Here is an 18,235-nt window from a genome sequence, read left to right on the forward strand (position 1 = left end):
ACATTAGCACTGCTTTGACGCTGGGTGCCGCCAGTCTGCAAAACCGAGCGGAGAAATTGCGTACGCCAGGGCATGAGGTACCGTGGAAAAGTGCGTGGATTTACGGCAAGTTTAGGTTTTATACATCGCAATTTGAGCGTGGAAACGTTCATACGCAACATTTCTGTGCGTACGCACCGTTTATACATGAGGCCCCTGGTCACCCAAGTTAGAGGTTCCACTAAACAAGCACTTAGTAGCTCTATTTAGGCTCAATAAAAGTATGCTTGTCAGTCCAGCTGGATGCTAAAAGACATGCATCTCCTATCTGATTAAAAAAAAATTAAAAACTCAGCAATTTGTGGATTGTGCCAGCAAAAATATACTGTTTTGTGTTTGTTTAGTTGGACAGAAATACTCTAAGCATCTGCCAGTTTCTGTTGTGAAACAGAGGCAAATTCTGTCAATTAAGGGTAAGGCCGAGTTTATACTTAACAAAACATGTGTTCCTGCGGATGCTGTGGCTACGCAAGAGGTATACCGTTTTATATGTGAGCGTACTTTCCGTAAATCTAGAAGACTCCACTTGGTGGAAGTGTGACCGATCATCAAGGTGAGAAAACAACATTTGGCTTTGCTGTGTTGTGAATTGCCCAAAACATCCATTACATTCCCAGGACACCTTGCCACAACATCTCTGAAAAGGATGGATGTTTAACACTAGAATTACCAAAGCTTCTGAGAATACTCGTAAATCCGGCCCACCATCTTTAGTCTTGTAAATGTGTCGATAATCCCAATCAGCAAGCAGCCTGCTATACTATATATTCCCCCTCCCCCCCACCGGAGAAACTGTAAAAACCTCTCCCAACTGAAGCCTTGTTTATTAGGGAGTCAGGTACCTAGGCTAAAAAAATATATCGTTATTCGGAACACATGCATTTCACTTGTGTTCCGTGTCTACAAAGATCTGTGTAAGTGTAAGATGACAGGAAATGTTGAACACATACCTAAAAGACTTCTTCCATGTTTTAGTACTATCGACAAAATGTAGACATGAAGTGTATAATGTGTGAAGACTGAAGTCTAAATATCAAATAAGCACTTTCACAAAAGATGCAAGTACAGATTGGGGTGTTTTTGGGGGGCTGGCACGAATTAATCTCATTTTATTAATTTCAATGGGCAAAACTGATTTGAGATACGAGCATTTTGACTTACGAGCTTGGTCACAGAATGAATTAAACTCATATCTCAAGGTACCACTGTTTAACAGAACAAATGTGCTCCCACCCCAAGAAAAAGAAATCAGTTTAGTATGGCTTGTTATCCAGATTTCTTGGGTAGTATAGCGGTTAGAGCTGCTGACTCCTATTCAGAAGGTCCTGGGTTTGTGTTTTAATGTGTCCCAAAATAAACGTTTTGAGTAGTGAGCTGTTCTTATTGTTATTTTTATATAATAAAAACATACATTTGATTTGAGTCTGTAACCGCCGCTGTAAATGTATGGTACTTGTAAAGGTTAGCGTTTAGTATTTAGATGTGGACGGTGCATTTGCCCAAAAAAAAAGTCTAACTGCATCCTCGTACCACTGCTCGCGTTCTAAAGTGTCAGCAGGCATTTTTCATGGCATTACACGTGTAATTTGTGAGCATGTCCTTGTCGATCAAACAAAGGAAGCTCTGCAGTCTACCTGCGACTTTATGCCGTAGGATGACAAGTAAATAAATCAAGATAAGTAACATTCGATCTGGCTTGTATATAAGTAACATATAAATGCTTCTTATGTAAAGACCATCACAAAACATATTCACAAACACGAGTTTGCACGATACGTTGGTGAGCTCTGTAAGTTGTGCTGTTTCTTTGAAGGACAGGCAATTGGCAGGATGACGCTGGACCTCGTCCTAAATCCAAACGGTGCCATCTTTCGCCTTTATGTCTGGTGCAGCTGCGTTGTTCTTATATGTGAGTGGACGTTTCTTGTGGTGTGGGCCTCTGTTCTCTTTCTCCGATCTGAGTTCACCTCTGTTATAGCTCGCCTTTATTTGAAAACAGCAGTGTCAGATCGGGGCAAGAGTGAACACGACTGACAGCATAAAACTGAATTAAAAAAACGCTAACCTTTACAAGTACCATGCATTTACAGCGGCGGTTACAGACTCAAATCAAATGTATGTTTTTATTGTATAATACCAACAATAAGAACAGCTCACTACTCAAAACGTTTATTTTGGGACACGTTAAGACTCAAACCCAGGACCTTCTGAATAGGAGTCAGCAGCTCTAACCGCTATTACTACCCAAGAAAACGGGATAATAAGCCACACTAACCTGATTTCTTTTTCTTCGGTTATAATCTTGGGGTGTGGGGGGAGTGGGGGAAGCGCATTTGTTCTGTTATACTTGTATCTTTTGTGAAAGTGCTTATTTGATATTCAGACTTCAGTCTCCACTCATTATATACTTCATGTCTACATTTTGTCGTTAGTACTAAAACATGGAAAACGTTTGTCTTTTAGGTATGTGTTCAACATTTCCTGTCATCCTACATTTACACAGATCTTTGTAGACACGGAACACACATGAAATGCATGTGTTCCAAATAAAGATACATTTTTTAGCGTAGGTACCTGACTCCCTGATAAACAAGGCTTCAGTTGGGAGAGGATTTTGTAGTTTCTCCGGTGGTGGGAAGGATGGTATAGCAGGCTGCTTGCTGATTAAGATTATTGACACATTAACAAGATTAAATATGCTGAATGGAGACGTGTGAGTGGATTTAAGGTGGACCGGATTTATGCGTTTCCTCGTAAGCTTTGGTAATTCTAGTGTTAATGATTACATCCATCAATGCAGGGACGCACCCATTGCAGCTAGCATCAGGCACAAGGCAAAAGCAATCCCTAGACAGAGCATCAGCTCATTGCAAGGTGAAAACAAGCACACACACACATACACTAGCCTCATTTTAGCATAATCAAATCCCCAAACCTGCATGTCCTTGGGAGGAAGCTGGAGCATATTGTGGAAATCCACCAGGAAAACATGCAAACTCCAGGCAGGGGACACCAGGGACATGACTCCCTGTGAGGCAGCAGCGCTACCGCCCCACCATCGTGCCACCCCCACATGTGCACTTATTAACAGTATTATTTAAATTAACAATTTATCTGTAAAATGTAATATACATACTTTAATGTATTTCATCATGAAAGTGGTATCAAGTATAAATCTAAGGATTCTAAATGTGTAGGGAGCTGGAATATCAGAAATTTAATGCGTTCTGCGGGTTGGTTTTAAGATGACATTTACAATGGTCTACTTTAATAACAAATTAAAACTGAGATTAAATTGGAAATTTTGAAATTAAACCCTACATTTCCACTTTAATTACAAAATTCACAAAATAGACCTTTTCACTGTGTCCCCAATTTTATTTTTATTCTGTTACTTTTGTAAAGGTGCAAAAAAAAAAAAGACAGCACAGAAGATCGTATGTGAGACCTTTAAAATGTATTGCGTCATTACATTGGGGAATATGTGACGCTTGAAAAGAAAAGCATCACAAATACATTTGTATGCCAGCATTCATCAAACATCTAAGCACACACATTGATCCTATAGGATCTGCAAAGTGACTTGCTGTCACATGTTGATAGTAAACAGAGACTCCATCACATTCCAACGTGGACACACTGTGCCTGCCAATTTTTTGCCGGTACTGCAACTCGCGCACGCATCGCGTTAATTTCTGAGGATTTGCTCAGAGTACATGTCAAATGAACGCTGGAAATGTGTGGCAGCCATGATGCGTACGCATACGTGTTCTGCGCATTAAGTATAAACCAGCCCTAAAGTAGCATAAGACAAGCTTTTACTGGTGTAGGACAGACCTGGTTAATCTCTCTATTTTCTTGGAAAGGGGCAGAATTCAAACATAACTTTTACAAATACATATCTTTAGAATAAATAATTTCAATTGTTGGTTGTCTGATTGGTGTCATCTATATTGTGTGCAAAATAGACCAGAGTGCCTCTTCAACATGTCCCAATTATTATGGCCAAAGTTACCAATTACTTCCTAATGCAACAACTTCTTAGACCCTCAAAGCTGAGCAAAATGGCCAAATTAGAATAAGCGTAATGGTACAGTATCTTTCGAGACAAGGACACTATTTCACTGTGAGTCTGCCAACTTGCTCGTCTATTTTGCCCTTTTTAAATTACATCTTATTGCTCTCTGGTTCTTTATTTTAGAATGAATGAAATTTAAAATGAATGAAATCTCTTCTTAAGCACATTACCTGCCCATATGGAGCTGATTTGCCACCTTTTTAGAATCAAATAAAGGCTTTTTTTGATCAGAAATTAGCAGGGTACCAGAACAACAATAGGAAATCAGATGATTTTAAGAACGGACAGTTTCTACAACTGTAAAAAGTAGACACAGTGGAAGACTAAGCTTTGAAGGGGATAAACGTTTTCTACAACACACCAGAAAAATTAACCAACACTTATGTTGAAATATCTCTGACTAAACGGGTTCTTAAAAGCGGAAAGTCCAAAACAAGCAATCAATAAACAATGTAAACACAGTATAAACTTACCATTAGCAACCAAGGAACTGTAAACTAAATAAAAATTAAAAGGATGAGACTTACCTGATTCTTGGTAGTGCTGAAATTTAGCTGAAGACCCATGTCAGCTAGGAGACATGTAACGTTACCAGTCTTCACCAAATAATTACCCGTTTCAGGCTTTGGAATTGGAGTAGGAACTGGAGTAGTAATAGGTGCACCGGTTGTGACATTTGGAGCATGGGTGGTAACATTTGGTGCATGGGTGGTAACATTTGGAGCAAGAGTTGTAGGGGTGTCTGCATCACATTCAAATGCTATGCATAAAAACAAACTCAGTTACTTTCTGCCTCTAAAACATAAAATTCAAGTTAAGGAAATGTTTTGAAAACTAGCTGAAGTGTAATACTGGTTATACACTTTGTGAAAATAAAATTAATAAAAAAAAGAGATATTACAATTTCACTCAGCAACAGTATAAATGATGCACTAATTAACACTGCCACCTCATAGTTCCAGATTACCCGGTCCTAGTATTGTGTGTTGATGTGGCGTTTGTATTTTAGTTTAATTGGTGAATATGAAATTGGTTTTGGATGAGCATGTCCTATGTAAGGCTGGCATGTACCTAGGGTTAGTTCCTGTCTTTTTATCACAAAAAGGTAAAGACTGCCACAATTAACTCCACATATTTTAAATTAGCAAGTTATAAAATGAATGATAACAATAAAAGAAAAAGTGTCCAGAGAAAAGAAGTAAACCAAACAACAAAATGTAACAACAACATGAGGCTGAGCTACTGCTCTTCCTGCTTTTTTGCAACACATCAAATCTTGTGTGCTTTTTTTCCCATACATTTATGTAAAAATATTAAATCATTTAATTCAGTTTAGAAATATTTAGGGAAACACAAAAAACTTAGACATAACTTAGTACATACCTTGCTTGCTCACATTTCCATCCTTTATGTAGGCTTGAACGCTGACATTGGAAAATTTCATTGTTACATTATTTATGATAAGAAATTCAGGATTTACACATTTGTAGTAGTCGTCCATTGGTAAATCTGGCATAGTTACTTTAGACGCAACCGTAAAAACACCTAAGGAGAAAATGCAACAATTATATATAAATTTATACTAACACACATTACACAGCTTTCAACAATACATATTGCTTATGCAACAAATTAATAAGACTTCTTACACAATATATTTGTATGTGATTCTTGAAATCCACCAAAAAAGACATGCAGAAATCAGAATACAGCAGCAATTACCTTTTGCAGATGCATTTGGAAATATCAAACTGTCATTGGTATTGTAGACAAAGGTTATAACATCTACATGGTAAACAGTTTGATTATGCGTAAAGTTCACTGTAAAAGAATGGCCATCGCCAAAATCAAGTTTTAACAAAGGTGCAGTCGTATTATCCCCACAGGTGCTTCCAGTAGTTGACACATTGCTTGGCAACAGAAAGCTTGAAGTTGACTGCATAAAATAAATAAATAAATAAATAAATTACATACAGGACGATAAACAGAAAATCTAGACATCTATAATCTTTGTTAAAAATAATCAGATAATATGCTAAAAATTACTTACGTTCAGGTTATTTGTCAACTTTTTAAAACATTCATAATATGCAATGCAAGTAAGCAAAAAAATCTAATTTTAAAATACAAAAAATAAAAATCCAAAACATTAATCTTATGAAAATTTGCAAATAATCATTAAACCTCTAAAACACAAATAAAGCAATATCAAACCCCTAAAAGTGAAGTATACATGTATTAATTACAGAGTAATTTTGGGGTTCACTAAATAGAAATAGTTCATACCTGTCAACAGGCATAAAATACACCATACTTCTAATAATACAATGCTATGTAAAAGTTTTTGCACCACTCAGAGCAAATTATGCAACCTCAGTCTTCATAAGAGAAGATCATAGCAATATGCCATTTTTTTTTTTTACTACAGAAATGTAGACAAGGGGATGTTTATCAGACCAACATTCTCAGTGTAGCATAACTGAGTTGTATGAAATAAAATGTAAAAAATGTGATGTGCAAAAATGTGTGCACCCTTTTAATTGATTAGTTTAAAGACCTGTAGTCATTTAATGCTGACAGGTTGCAGCACAAAATTGCTCTGCTTATTAGATCTTAAACTACAAAGACAGATGCAACCATTCATGAAAAAGGTTATTTAACATAGTTAACTTCTAATAGTGCTTGTCCTCGGTTCTCTAGAGTAGCAACATGGGGACCTCTAAAGAACTCTCTACTGACCTTAAAAAAAAAAAAAAAAAAAAATACACTACAAAAATTTGTCGTTACGAATTAGGAGAAGGGTACAAGATAACAGGTTTGGACTGTGTCTCCACAGTCAGAAACATAGTTAGGAAATAGAAGGCCACAGGAACAGTTCTTGGGAAGGAAAGATGTAGTAGGCCAAGAAAAATATCTGAAAGGTACAGCCGAAGATGGTTAGAATGGTCACAGACATACCGGAAACCACCTCCAGAGAGCTACAAGAACATCTGGCTGCTGACGGTGTCATTGTACATTGTTCCACAGTTCAACGCACTTTGTACCCGGAACAATGCTGAAGTTACGCCACAGTTGGATGTTTCAGCACACCATTCAAAATCTACCAAGGAATTCATGCAGAGGCACAAATACAATGTTCTAGAATGGCCATCCCAGTCCCCAGACCTGAACATCATTGAAAATGTACAGATTGATTTGATGCAGGCTGTCCACGCTTGCAAGCCATCAAAACTGTCTAAACTGAAGGCATTTTGTGTAGAACTATGGTTCAAAATACCACCAGCTAGAATTCAGGGACTTGTCAGTGGCTACAGGAGGAGTCTACAGGTTTTTTTTTTTTGTTCTTTATTTCGCCTTATACAATTTCTTGTATTAGGAATCTGGTAGTTTTCGCATACCCCTTGGGGTCAGAGCGCAGGGTCAGCCATTGTACAGCGCCCCTGGAGCAATTACAGGTTAAGGGCCTTGCTCAAGGGCCCAGCAGAGCAGTGGCCTTTTGGCAGTGACGGGGATTCAAACCGGCAACCTTCGGGATACCAGCGCAGATCCTTAGCCTCAGAGCCACCATATGCCTGTTATTTCAGCAAAAGAAGGCTCTACTAAATACTGATGGGATTATTCCTTAGGGGCTCTCAAATTTATGCACGTGCCCATTTTTGTTCAAATACACATTAAATTGGTTCTGTTGGTCCTATAAAAAATAATTACTGAAATGTTGCTGTTTCCATAAGGTATAAAATATATTAAAATGAAGTTAAGCGTAGCAAGTTATAAATTGATACAATGATATTTATCAGGGGTGCCCAAACTTTTACCTAACACTGTATATTAAATTTAAGACTTAAGAAGCTGGGCCAAACTTTGCCTTGAGAATGGCTTCCAACCTGTCAAAGTAGTACTGAAGTAGTACTGAATTATGTGGTGTGGGATACAGTGCCATTCTTTAAGAAGAAAGCCCCCAGAGGTTTAAAAAAAAAAAAAAAAATGCTTTGCCAACTGCAATTCCAATTTTCTGTAAATGTTCACTAATATTAATATGGACTGATTGGGGAGGAAATGAAATGGGCTTGAAACAGTTCATTCTGTTAATTAAAACCACTCCTAAATTAGTTTAGCAGTGTTTATTTGGGCATTATCATCCTTGAATAGGTGAACATCACGTATTAACAGTGTTTGCCCCACAGGTTGCATCTAGTGCCATAAAATATATTGGTACCACTTTGGCAATACAGGACCATGAAAGCAATTATTAACCATCACATGATTGCGACCCACGTCATTATAGATCATCCACCATCTTTAAAAGTCGTCAATGTGGGTCGGGCACATTCCTCAACTTTCTCAGAATATAACCCCCATTGGAAATATGAAATAATGTGAAAGATAACTCATCAGATAGTATTACTTCCCCTACTGGGGTCCTGCTTTTATGCCTTCATGTATTAGCCTTGGGTACATTTATTTAGTAAATGGCAATCATGAGACACTCTTGACTAGTGCTCGGTGGTATACCAGTTCATACTGAAAACGGTTTTTTATTTTTGTTATGATATGGATTTTTCTTATACCGCAACACCGGTTTAAATAGCCTAAACAACGTTCGGAACGTGGCGCAGCTGAAAACTGTTTAAGGGGCGACCTTTTTCACTGCTGCACCACTAAACATGCATTCAATGGAGTACATGCATTAGTGGAGGTATTGAATGGTGAAAACGGACAGAGAACATTCTGAAACTGAAGCTGTAGCAGATGATAAAGTTGAACATGATGACACAGAAGAACTTTGCCGAAAAAAAGGAGCCGTGTCTGTTGTCTGGAGATACTTTGGTTTTAAAAGGTCGGATGTGGACCATTACGTTCAAATGTGTGAATACTGTTTCTATACTACTGGATAATACTGCAAGCCAAGTTGTACCTGTTTTATTTTATTTTTTTCAATACTGTGTAATGTACCTGGGTACTGTGTAATAGTGTGACGACATGTTAACTTTATTGTCGACATTTCCACTTTAATCTCAAAGCTTATGACGAGAATAAAGTCGACATGTTGACTTTATTTTCGAACCCAGCCACAGGGGATGCACAAACCACTGTGTGTTTCTTCATGCCGGTCCCAAGCCCGGATAAACGGGGAGGGTTACGTCAGGAAGGGCATCCGGTGTAAAATTTTGCCAAATCAGTATGCGGACAACAATACAAATTTCCATACCGGATCGGTCGAGTCCTGGGTTAAAAACAACCGCCACCAGTACTGTTAGCCAACAGGGTGCTGGTGGAAATTGGGCTACTGTTGGCTGAAAAAGAAGAAGAAGAAGAATAGGGGGGGAGATGTGTCTGGAGGCAGGAGGAGAGGAGGAAACTAAAGAGAGTGGAACTTAGGCTAGGAACTTTGAATGTTGGCAGTATGACTGGTAAGGGAAAAGAGTTAGCTGATATGATGGAGAGAAGGAAGGTTGATATATTTTGCGTGTAAGAGACTAAATGGAAGGGGAGTAAGGCCAGGTGGATTGGAGGTGGATTCAAATTGTTCTATCATGGTGTGAATGGGAGGAGAAATGGAGTAGAGGTTATTCTGAAGGAACAGTATGTCAAGAGTGTTCTGGAGGTGAAAAGAGTGTCAGAGAGAGTAATGATTATGAAGCTGGAAATTGGAGGTGTGATGATGAATGTTGTTAGTGCATATGCCCCGCAAGTTGGGTGTGCAATGGATGAGAAAGATGATCTTTGGAGTGAGTTGGATGAAGTGATGAACAGTGTACTCAAAAGACAGAAAGTGGTGATTGGAGCAGATTTCAATTGACATGTTGGTGAAGGGAACAGAGGAGACGAGGAGGTGATGGGTAGGTATGGTGTCTAGCAGAGGAATGAAAAAGGTCAGAGGATAGTGGATTTTGCCAAAAGGAGACATGGCTGTGGTGAATACATATTTTAAGAAGAGGGAGGAACATAGGGTGACGTACAAGAGTGGAGGAAGATGCACACAGGTAGATTACATCCTATGCAGAAGAGTGAATCTGAAGGAGATTGAAGACTGCAAAGTGGTGGCAGGGGAAAGTGTAGTTAAGCAGCATAGGATGGTGGTCTGTAGGATGACGTTGGAGATCAAGAAGAGGAAGAGAGTGAGGGCAGAGCAAAGGATCAAATGGTGGAAGTTGAAAAAAGAAGACTACAAGGTTGAGTTTAGGGAGAAGGCGAGACAGGCACTGGGTGGTAGTGAAGAATTACCAGACAGTTGGGAAACTACAGCAGATGTAGTAAGGGTGACAGCAAAAAGGGTGCTTGGTGTGACATCTGGACAGAGGAAGAAGGTAAAGGAAACCTGGTGATGGAATGGGGAAGTACAGGGGAGTATACATTGGAAGAGGATGGTAAAGAAGTGGGATAGTCAGAGAGATGCAGAAAGTAGACAATAGTACAAGGAGATAAGGCACAAGGTGAAGAGAGAGGTGGCAAAGGCTAAAGAAAAAGCGTATGATGAGTTGTATGAGAGGCTGGACACTAAGGAGGGAGAAAAGGACCTGTACCGATTGGCTAGACCAGGGGTGGGCAAATTCATTCCTGGAGGGCCGCAGTGGCTGCAGGTTTTTGTTCCAACCCAATTGCTTAATAAGAAGCACTTATTGCTCTAGAAACACTTCTGCTTCATTTTAGTTATCTCCCTCGTTAAGATTATGAACCCTTATTGCTTATTTAAGTCTTAAACAGCTGCATTCTTGGTTTTTAATTGCTCCTTATTAGCAATAAAATGCAAATGACAAAAGAAACCAGCAGTTATCCATTTTGCTTGTTACCCTTTACACCTGTGTATATTTATCGTGCACTATTTGGTTTAATTAAATACTTGGAAGGAAAGAGAAGAGAAAAAAGTGAAGGATTGAGAATTACCCATCCGTTTTACACTTCAAAGTATTTGGATGATATCCTTAGAATGGAAAAAAAAATCTAGGATATGAGAATGACTTGACATAGCAGAGTTAAAGCACTAACAAGCCATGAAATGTAATTATTGGCAAGGATTGCTTTCTAATTAAGCAACTGGGTTGGAACAAAAACCCGCAGCCACTGCGGCCCTCCAGAAATGAATTTGCCCACCCCTGGGCTAGACAGAGGGACCAAGCTGGGAAAGATGTGCGGCAGGTTAGGATAATAAAAGATAAAGATGGAAACGTACTCACAAGCGAGGAGAGTGTGTTGAGCAGATGGAAAGAGTACTTTAAGAGGCTTATGAATGAAGAGAACGAGAGAGAGAAGAGGTTGGATGATTGGAGATAGTGAATCAGGAAGTGCAACGGATTAGCAAGGAGGAAGTAAGGACAGCTATGAAGAGGACGAAGAATGGAAAAGCCGTTGGTCCAGATGACATACCTGTGGAAGCATGGAGGTGTTTAGGAGAGATGGCAGTGGAGTTTTTAAAATAGATTGTTTAATGGAATCTTGGAAAGTGAGAGGATAGCCTGAGTAGTGGAGAAGAAGTGTACTGGTGCCGATATTTAAGAATAAGGGGGATGTGCAGGACTGTAGTAACTACAGGGGAATAAAATGGATGAGCCACAGCATGAAGTTATGGGGAAGAGTAGTGGAAGCTAGGTTAAGAAGTGAGGTGATGATTAGTGAGCAGCAGTATGGTTTCATGCCAAGAAACAGCACCACAGATGCAATGTTTGCTCTGAGGGTGTTGATGGAGAAGTATAGAGAAGGCCAGGAGGAGTTGCATTGCGTCTTTGTGGACCTGGAGAAAGCATATGACAGGGTTACTCGAGAGGAGTTGTGGTATTGTATGAAGAAGTCGGGAGTGGCAGAGAAGTATGTAAGAGTTGTACAGAATATGTACGAGGGAAGTGTGATAGTGGTGAGGTCTGCGGTAGGAGTGACGGATGCATTTAAGTTGGAGGTGGGATTACATCAGGGATCGGCTCTGAGCCCTTTCTTATTTGCAATGGTGATGGACAGGTTGACAGACGAGATTAGACAGGAGTCCCCGTGGACTATGATGTTTGCCGATGACATTGTGATCTGTAGCGATAGTAGGGAGCAGGTTGAGGAGACCCTGGAGAGGTATGAAGGTCAGTAGGAACAAGACAGAATACATGTGTGTAAATGAGAGGGAGGTCAGTGGAACGGTGAGGATGCAAGGAGTAGAGTTGGCGAAGGTGGATGAGCTTAAATACTTGGGATCAACAGTACAGAGTAATGGGGATTGTGGAAGAAAGGTCAAAAGAGTGCAGGCAGGGTGGAATGGGAGGAGAAGAGTGTCAGGAGTAATTTGTGACAGATAGATATCAGCAAGAGTGAAAGGGACGGTCTACAGGACGGTAGTGAGACCAGCTATGTTATATGGGTTGGAGACGGTGGCACTGACCAGAAAGCAGGAAACAGAGCTGGAGGTAGCAGAGTTAAAGATGCTAAGATTTGCACTGGGTGTGACGAGGATGGACAGGTTTAGAAATGAGTACATTTGAGGGTCAGCTCAAGTTGGGCGGTTGGGAGACAAAGTCAGAGAGGCGAGATTGCATTGGTTTGGACATGTACCAAGGAGAGATGCTGAGTATATTGGGAGAAGGACGCTAAGGATAGAGCTGCCAGGCAAGAGAAAAAGAGGAAGGCCTAAGAGAAGGTTTACGGATGTGGTGAGAGAGGACATGCAGGTGATGGGTGTAACAAAATAAGATGAAAAGAAGATGATCCGCTGTGGCAACCCCTAACAGGAGCAGCCAAAAGAAGAAGTTAACTTTATTTTCGACATTTCTACTTTATTCTCGCTGTTTATGTCAAGATTAAAGTCGACATGTTGACTTTATTCTCGTAATTTGTCATTAAAGTAGAACATACTAAACTAAACTTCATCTTAAAATGAATATTTAATTTACTAGATTTTCTCAAACCCTGTCATAAGTTATGTAGCACATTAATGCTTTGTGTTAACTGTTCCCCGAGCCATGTTAATCACTATGTGCTTCTTAAACTGACTTCCTCTTGCAGTAAGAGGCGGCGCAGGCAGCAATAACCACACAGAATATATTAATTTCATGATATTCCTGCTCCCTGAACATTTAGAATGCCAAGATAAATACTTGATTTAATTTTCATGATGAAATGCATTAAAGCATGTATTAATCATGTGGGGGGCACGGTGGCGTTGAGGTTACACTGCTTCCTCGCAGCAAGGGGGTCCCGGGTGTTCCCTGCCTTGAATTTGCATGTTTTTCTGGTGAGTTTACTCGGCGTGCTTCAGTTTCCTTTCAAAGTCATGTAGGATGTGAGGTTTTGTTATGCTATATTGACCCTGTTAGTATATGTGTTGCTAACCCTGAATGGATGGCATAATTATACATAACGAAGATTTTTTTTTAAAGTTCTGAACGCTCTGTGGTCCAAGTTTATAACTAGTTTTAATTTCACAAAGATGTTTATCGTGTGGCAATTGGTTATGTGGAGAAAGAAAAAGGAAGGATAGGAACTGGGGGTTTGGTACGTCAAATAGAAACAGCACGCATGCAATAAAGAAAGCCCGCTCAGAAGAACATCCACTGATTTGTGTGTTCGTGTCTCCAACTACCAGATCACAAACCCAACATTTACACAATATTTTAGTTAAACCAGTGCGATGCCCATTCATACATCCAATTTTTTGGAGCCTCGTCACACCTGCCATAAAGTTCGCTACACTGAACGTACACCTGGGGACCCCTTACTGCAAGGGAGCAGCACTACTGCCTCACTGCCGTGCATGTTTACTACCTGTTTTAATAAATTTCATCATGAAAATGATATCAAATCTTAGCATTCTAAATTTACAGAGAGCAGGAATATAATGAAGTGAAAGTATTCTGTGCTGCGATCCCTGCCAGAGCCTCCTCTTAGTGGAGAGGAAGTCAGTTTAAGAAGCACATAGCGATTAACAACTGGGTAGGGGAACACTTAACACAAAGCATTTAATGCAGCTACATTAACTTATGATGGGGTTTGAGAAAATCTAGTAAATTAAACATTGATTTTAGGATGAAGTTTAGTTTACGACATTCTACTTTAATGACAAAAACTATGAGAATAAAGTGGAAATGTCGACTTTAATCTCGACATAAGTGAAATAAGCGATAGCGAAGAAAGAAAAAAAAAAAAAAAAAAAAAAAACTGAGGCCCTAATATGCTTCCATAGCATGAAGTCTTGAAGAAATAGTGCAACTTCCAGTAATAATACTACTATTTATTTTATTGTTGTTATTTATTACTTTAACTATTATGCAGTTTAATGATGGTAAAGTCACTTTAACGTGTCAGTAGACCGAGATTGTTAATTTTAACAGAAAGTGTAGTTGGTTTACAAAAATATTTACTATGTGTTCCTTTTCTAAGACATGTTCAGTGCAATACATTTTTTGACAAGCACCTCTGGATATTTTACCAAGTCTAAATTCCTCTTTCGGTGGTTGAAAATGTTGCCAAATTTTAGTTTAAGTTGTTTGCAAAATTTGTTTAATAAAAAGGTTCTATATTTTGACTGCAACTATCATGCAATGTGATTCCTTCTCTTCATTAGTGCCACCTCTTGAAAACTATCACTTTATGGAGCCATGCAAACCTTTATTAATACTTGTGTGCACATTAAAATGTTTTTTGTACAATTCTCATGACAGTGGAATAGGTTATTCTTAGCCAATCTACTGCAGTAAATGCAGTGGAAAATGTGGTAAACATCCCTCATGCTTGGGGGAAAAAAATACTGTTGAATACCATGAAACCGGTATAATTTTGAAAAATACTGTGATATAGAATTTTGGTCATACCGCTCAGCACTACTCTTGACATACTGTTTTTGTTGAGTCTGGATCACAGATGTGCTCATTCAATTCCAGGGTAATTTTTTTCCCCCGTCAATTAGCTTTGACTTGCAACCACGGATTCTTTTTTTTGCCAATGAGGTTTGTCCACATTTGGCATAGGGTTAATTATTTGACATGTTTCCTATGATGCACAAAATAATTTTGCAGTTTTTATGATCAATGCACTTCGGGCAATTCGGGCATTAACTTTCAAACTTCTTTGGTACTCTGTTGCCTGCCCTCTCTTGAATTGAAGTTACAAGCCCAGCACATATCAGCATAGAAAAATCACACTGGCCATCACAAGAGTTAAATAAGATGATGTCACTTCCCACATTAAAGAATAGTCTCCTAAGGAAAAAGGGCCTGCTCTGTCCTTTCTTGCATAGGTTCCTCCGTGTTTGAAGACTAGTCCAACCTGTCATTAATGTGGACCCCCCAAGTACATGTAGGCGTGGACCACCTCTACATCCACTCCTTGAATAGTGACCAGACATGGAGACTCTTTGGTGAGGCGAACATCAAAAGTCAATAACCAGTTCCTTGGTGATGCCAGTTCCTATACTCGGTCTCATTCCCTTTATCAATATACCCCCCATAAGTGCAGAATTATCTGAGAATTTATGCAAGTGACATGACTTGGTGTTATATTTATAGTCTGAGGTGAACAGAGTGAATAGAAAAGGAGACAGGACTGTTCCTAGTGGTGCTCCAGCATTGATCATATCCGTATCAGAAACACAGTTCTTTGAGTCTCACAGGCTCTGGTCTGCCCAACAGATAGTCCATTATCCAAGACACCATAGGCTCATCCACCTCCAAATCTCAAGAGTTCGCCCCTTAACAGGGATGGCTGGATGGTACTGAAGGCACTAGATAAATCAAAAAAATATAACCCTCACAGTGTTGCCAGCTTTGTCCAGGTGAGAATAAGCTTTGTGGAGCAGATCTAATTGCATCCTCCACTCCAATCTTTGTCCGATAAGGAAACAGCAGTGGGTCCAAATGCTCTACCACAAGAGGACTCGAGGAGTCTAGAACTAGTCTCTCAAAGGTCTTCATAAGGCATGTCACTGGTCTGTAGTCATTAGGTGAAGAAGCGCTTGCCTTCTTTGGAACAGGAACAATGCAGGATGTTTTCCAAAAGGGGTAGTACTTTCTGAACCCTTAGAAACCGAATGAGCAGGCGACAGCACACACCACAGCACAGGCCTTAAGAACTTGACCGACTCCATCTGGTTCCACAGCTTTTCCTCTGTGTAGCTTCATCAGTTGCCTCCTTACTTGGTCTTCAGTTATGGTCAGAGGTGGACTTGTCACTAGCCATTCCAGTTGACGTGGTAGAATTTGTTGATGTAGAAGGGATTGTGTGGGGAGACTGGTCACTGGAAGAAGGTGGACGTGGACGGAATAATCTATTAAAAACTTGGCTCAGGGCATTAGCTTTGTCCACATCTCCTTGTAGCACAACAGCCCTGGATTGCTAGAGTCCAGTAATTATACGCGGACCATTCCAGACATCCTTGATGTTATTCTGAGTGAGTTTGTTTTCTATTTTAGCTTTGTAACCTTCCTTTCCTTCACCCAGCTTTTTCTTTAGCACACATGTCCTTCATAGCCTATTTGTCAATGGATTTGAATGCCCTCTTTTTCTTATTCAAGAGACCTTTTAGCACCTTAGTAACCCAGGGTTTGTTGTTTGAAAAAGAATGAAATATCTTTGTGGGTACAACTATATTAACAGAAGTTAATATAATCTGTGATGCAGTGACCGAGTTCCTCAATATTGTCATCATTTGACTCACACACCATTACCCAGTCTGTCATTTGAAATCAGTCATTCAAAGCCATTGTAGCCTCCAAGCTCCACTTCCTCACTATTCTGGTGGTAACAGTTACATATGAGTTATGTTTTTGTTTATCAGAATACGGTTAGATTTTCCTACAATAAACTTAAGGCAATGTTTTTCAACTAATGTGCCGCGGATCTGAACGGTTGAGAACTCTCTGAGGAAGATAGGTCTACCTGGAGAAGCTGACATAAAAGCAGCTCCATAATCACTATATTGCAAACAGCACTTAGAGCACTTCCAACGAATCTCTAGTCTGCTACGGTCCATCTACCCTTGTTGTGTGGTCTCCAGTGAGCCTCACAGGGCTGGTGTACAGTGGGCATATGAGTTGCTTGAGGCAGAGAGGGGCAGGCAAAAGGGTGAAGGAGCTTGGAGATGCCACCAAAGTTCTTATCAAGTGCTGTGTCTAAGAACACTGATCTCACAGCTGCTTCTTTACCGGCTTCTCCAGTAGTCCCACCCCTTCAGACAGTTGACAAGAGTGTATGAGGTATACATGCGTTTGTGGTTAGTAAGATAGTAGTGTGCCTTGGGATGATTTTGGTTACAAAAAGTGTGCCACTACAGAAAAAAGGTTGGGAAACACTGACTTAAGGCAAAGAAGGCATACTGGATGACAAAAGATTTCATCCCATTTGAAAAGTTCACAATCAACAAGAGACATGCCATTTCCATGAAAGGTCTGTTGAATGTCAAAGTTTATCATAGGAACATCATCCTCTGAAAGTAAGTTTCCTTCTGTATAAAAGGCATGAGGATCAGAGGGGCAAGAAGCATTAAAAGAGAAGTCAGTCCTTAACACTGACTGAACAGCAACTCCAAACACCACATTCTCTAGATATGAGAACACAGCTGAATTTAAGTGATGAGATCAACAGCAAACTGCTACATAAATGTTGGATATTAGCTAAATATGGACTGAAAACCAAGAATAATGGACAAGGAGTAGCCTGAAAAAAATGACTTAAAAGATTTAGCGATAAGAACTGCTTTCAAGAAACTAGGTATTTATTACTAAAACTGCAATGCCTACACCAAAATTTGCTAAATATTAAAGAGACTCCCTAATGCAGTTTTATTTTAAAGTCAAATGTCTGAATTCTATCTAAATATAGTATAAATGAAAAAATATTATGACTACAATAAAAACTATAAACAGGTGGCACTTAAATTTAGATTAAAGGAAGCAATCATGTTAAAGTGTCAGGTGAACAATGGGTTATTTGAAAATAAATATTACAATATAATTCACATTTTTCCAGTGTACCAACAAAAAATCCAATTAAATAAGCATATTAAAGATACAATTACTAAGATTTTGAACAGTATTGACACTTTCATGAAGACCACAATAGTTTAAAAAAACAAACCAAATAAACAACATAAATACCCCAAGTCTACATCACAACCCACAGCAGCCCACTTTCATGACTGATTTTAAAATA

At 39.4% G+C, this 18,235-nt stretch overlaps 1 protein-coding gene across 3 annotated transcripts in view; it reads right to left on the reverse strand.

Annotated features, from left to right (window-relative positions):
- Positions 1-18,235, reverse strand: part of lamp2 (lysosomal-associated membrane protein 2) — a 50,343-nt gene that overhangs the window by 25,297 nt on the left and 6,811 nt on the right. For all 3 annotated transcript variants that reach the window (XM_028815873.2, XM_028815872.2, XM_028815874.2), the window contains exons 3-5: positions 5,840-6,053; positions 5,501-5,662; positions 4,645-4,877 (exon numbers count right to left, since the gene is read on the reverse strand). In XM_028815873.2, the coding sequence (XP_028671706.1) occupies positions 4,645-4,877; positions 5,501-5,662; positions 5,840-6,053 (609 nt within the window). The remainder of the gene's footprint in view (positions 1-4,644; positions 4,878-5,500; positions 5,663-5,839; positions 6,054-18,235) is intronic.

Source organism: Erpetoichthys calabaricus, chromosome 12, assembly GCF_900747795.2.
Source record: "Erpetoichthys calabaricus chromosome 12, fErpCal1.3, whole genome shotgun sequence".
Taxonomy (NCBI): domain Eukaryota; kingdom Metazoa; phylum Chordata; class Cladistia; order Polypteriformes; family Polypteridae; genus Erpetoichthys; species Erpetoichthys calabaricus.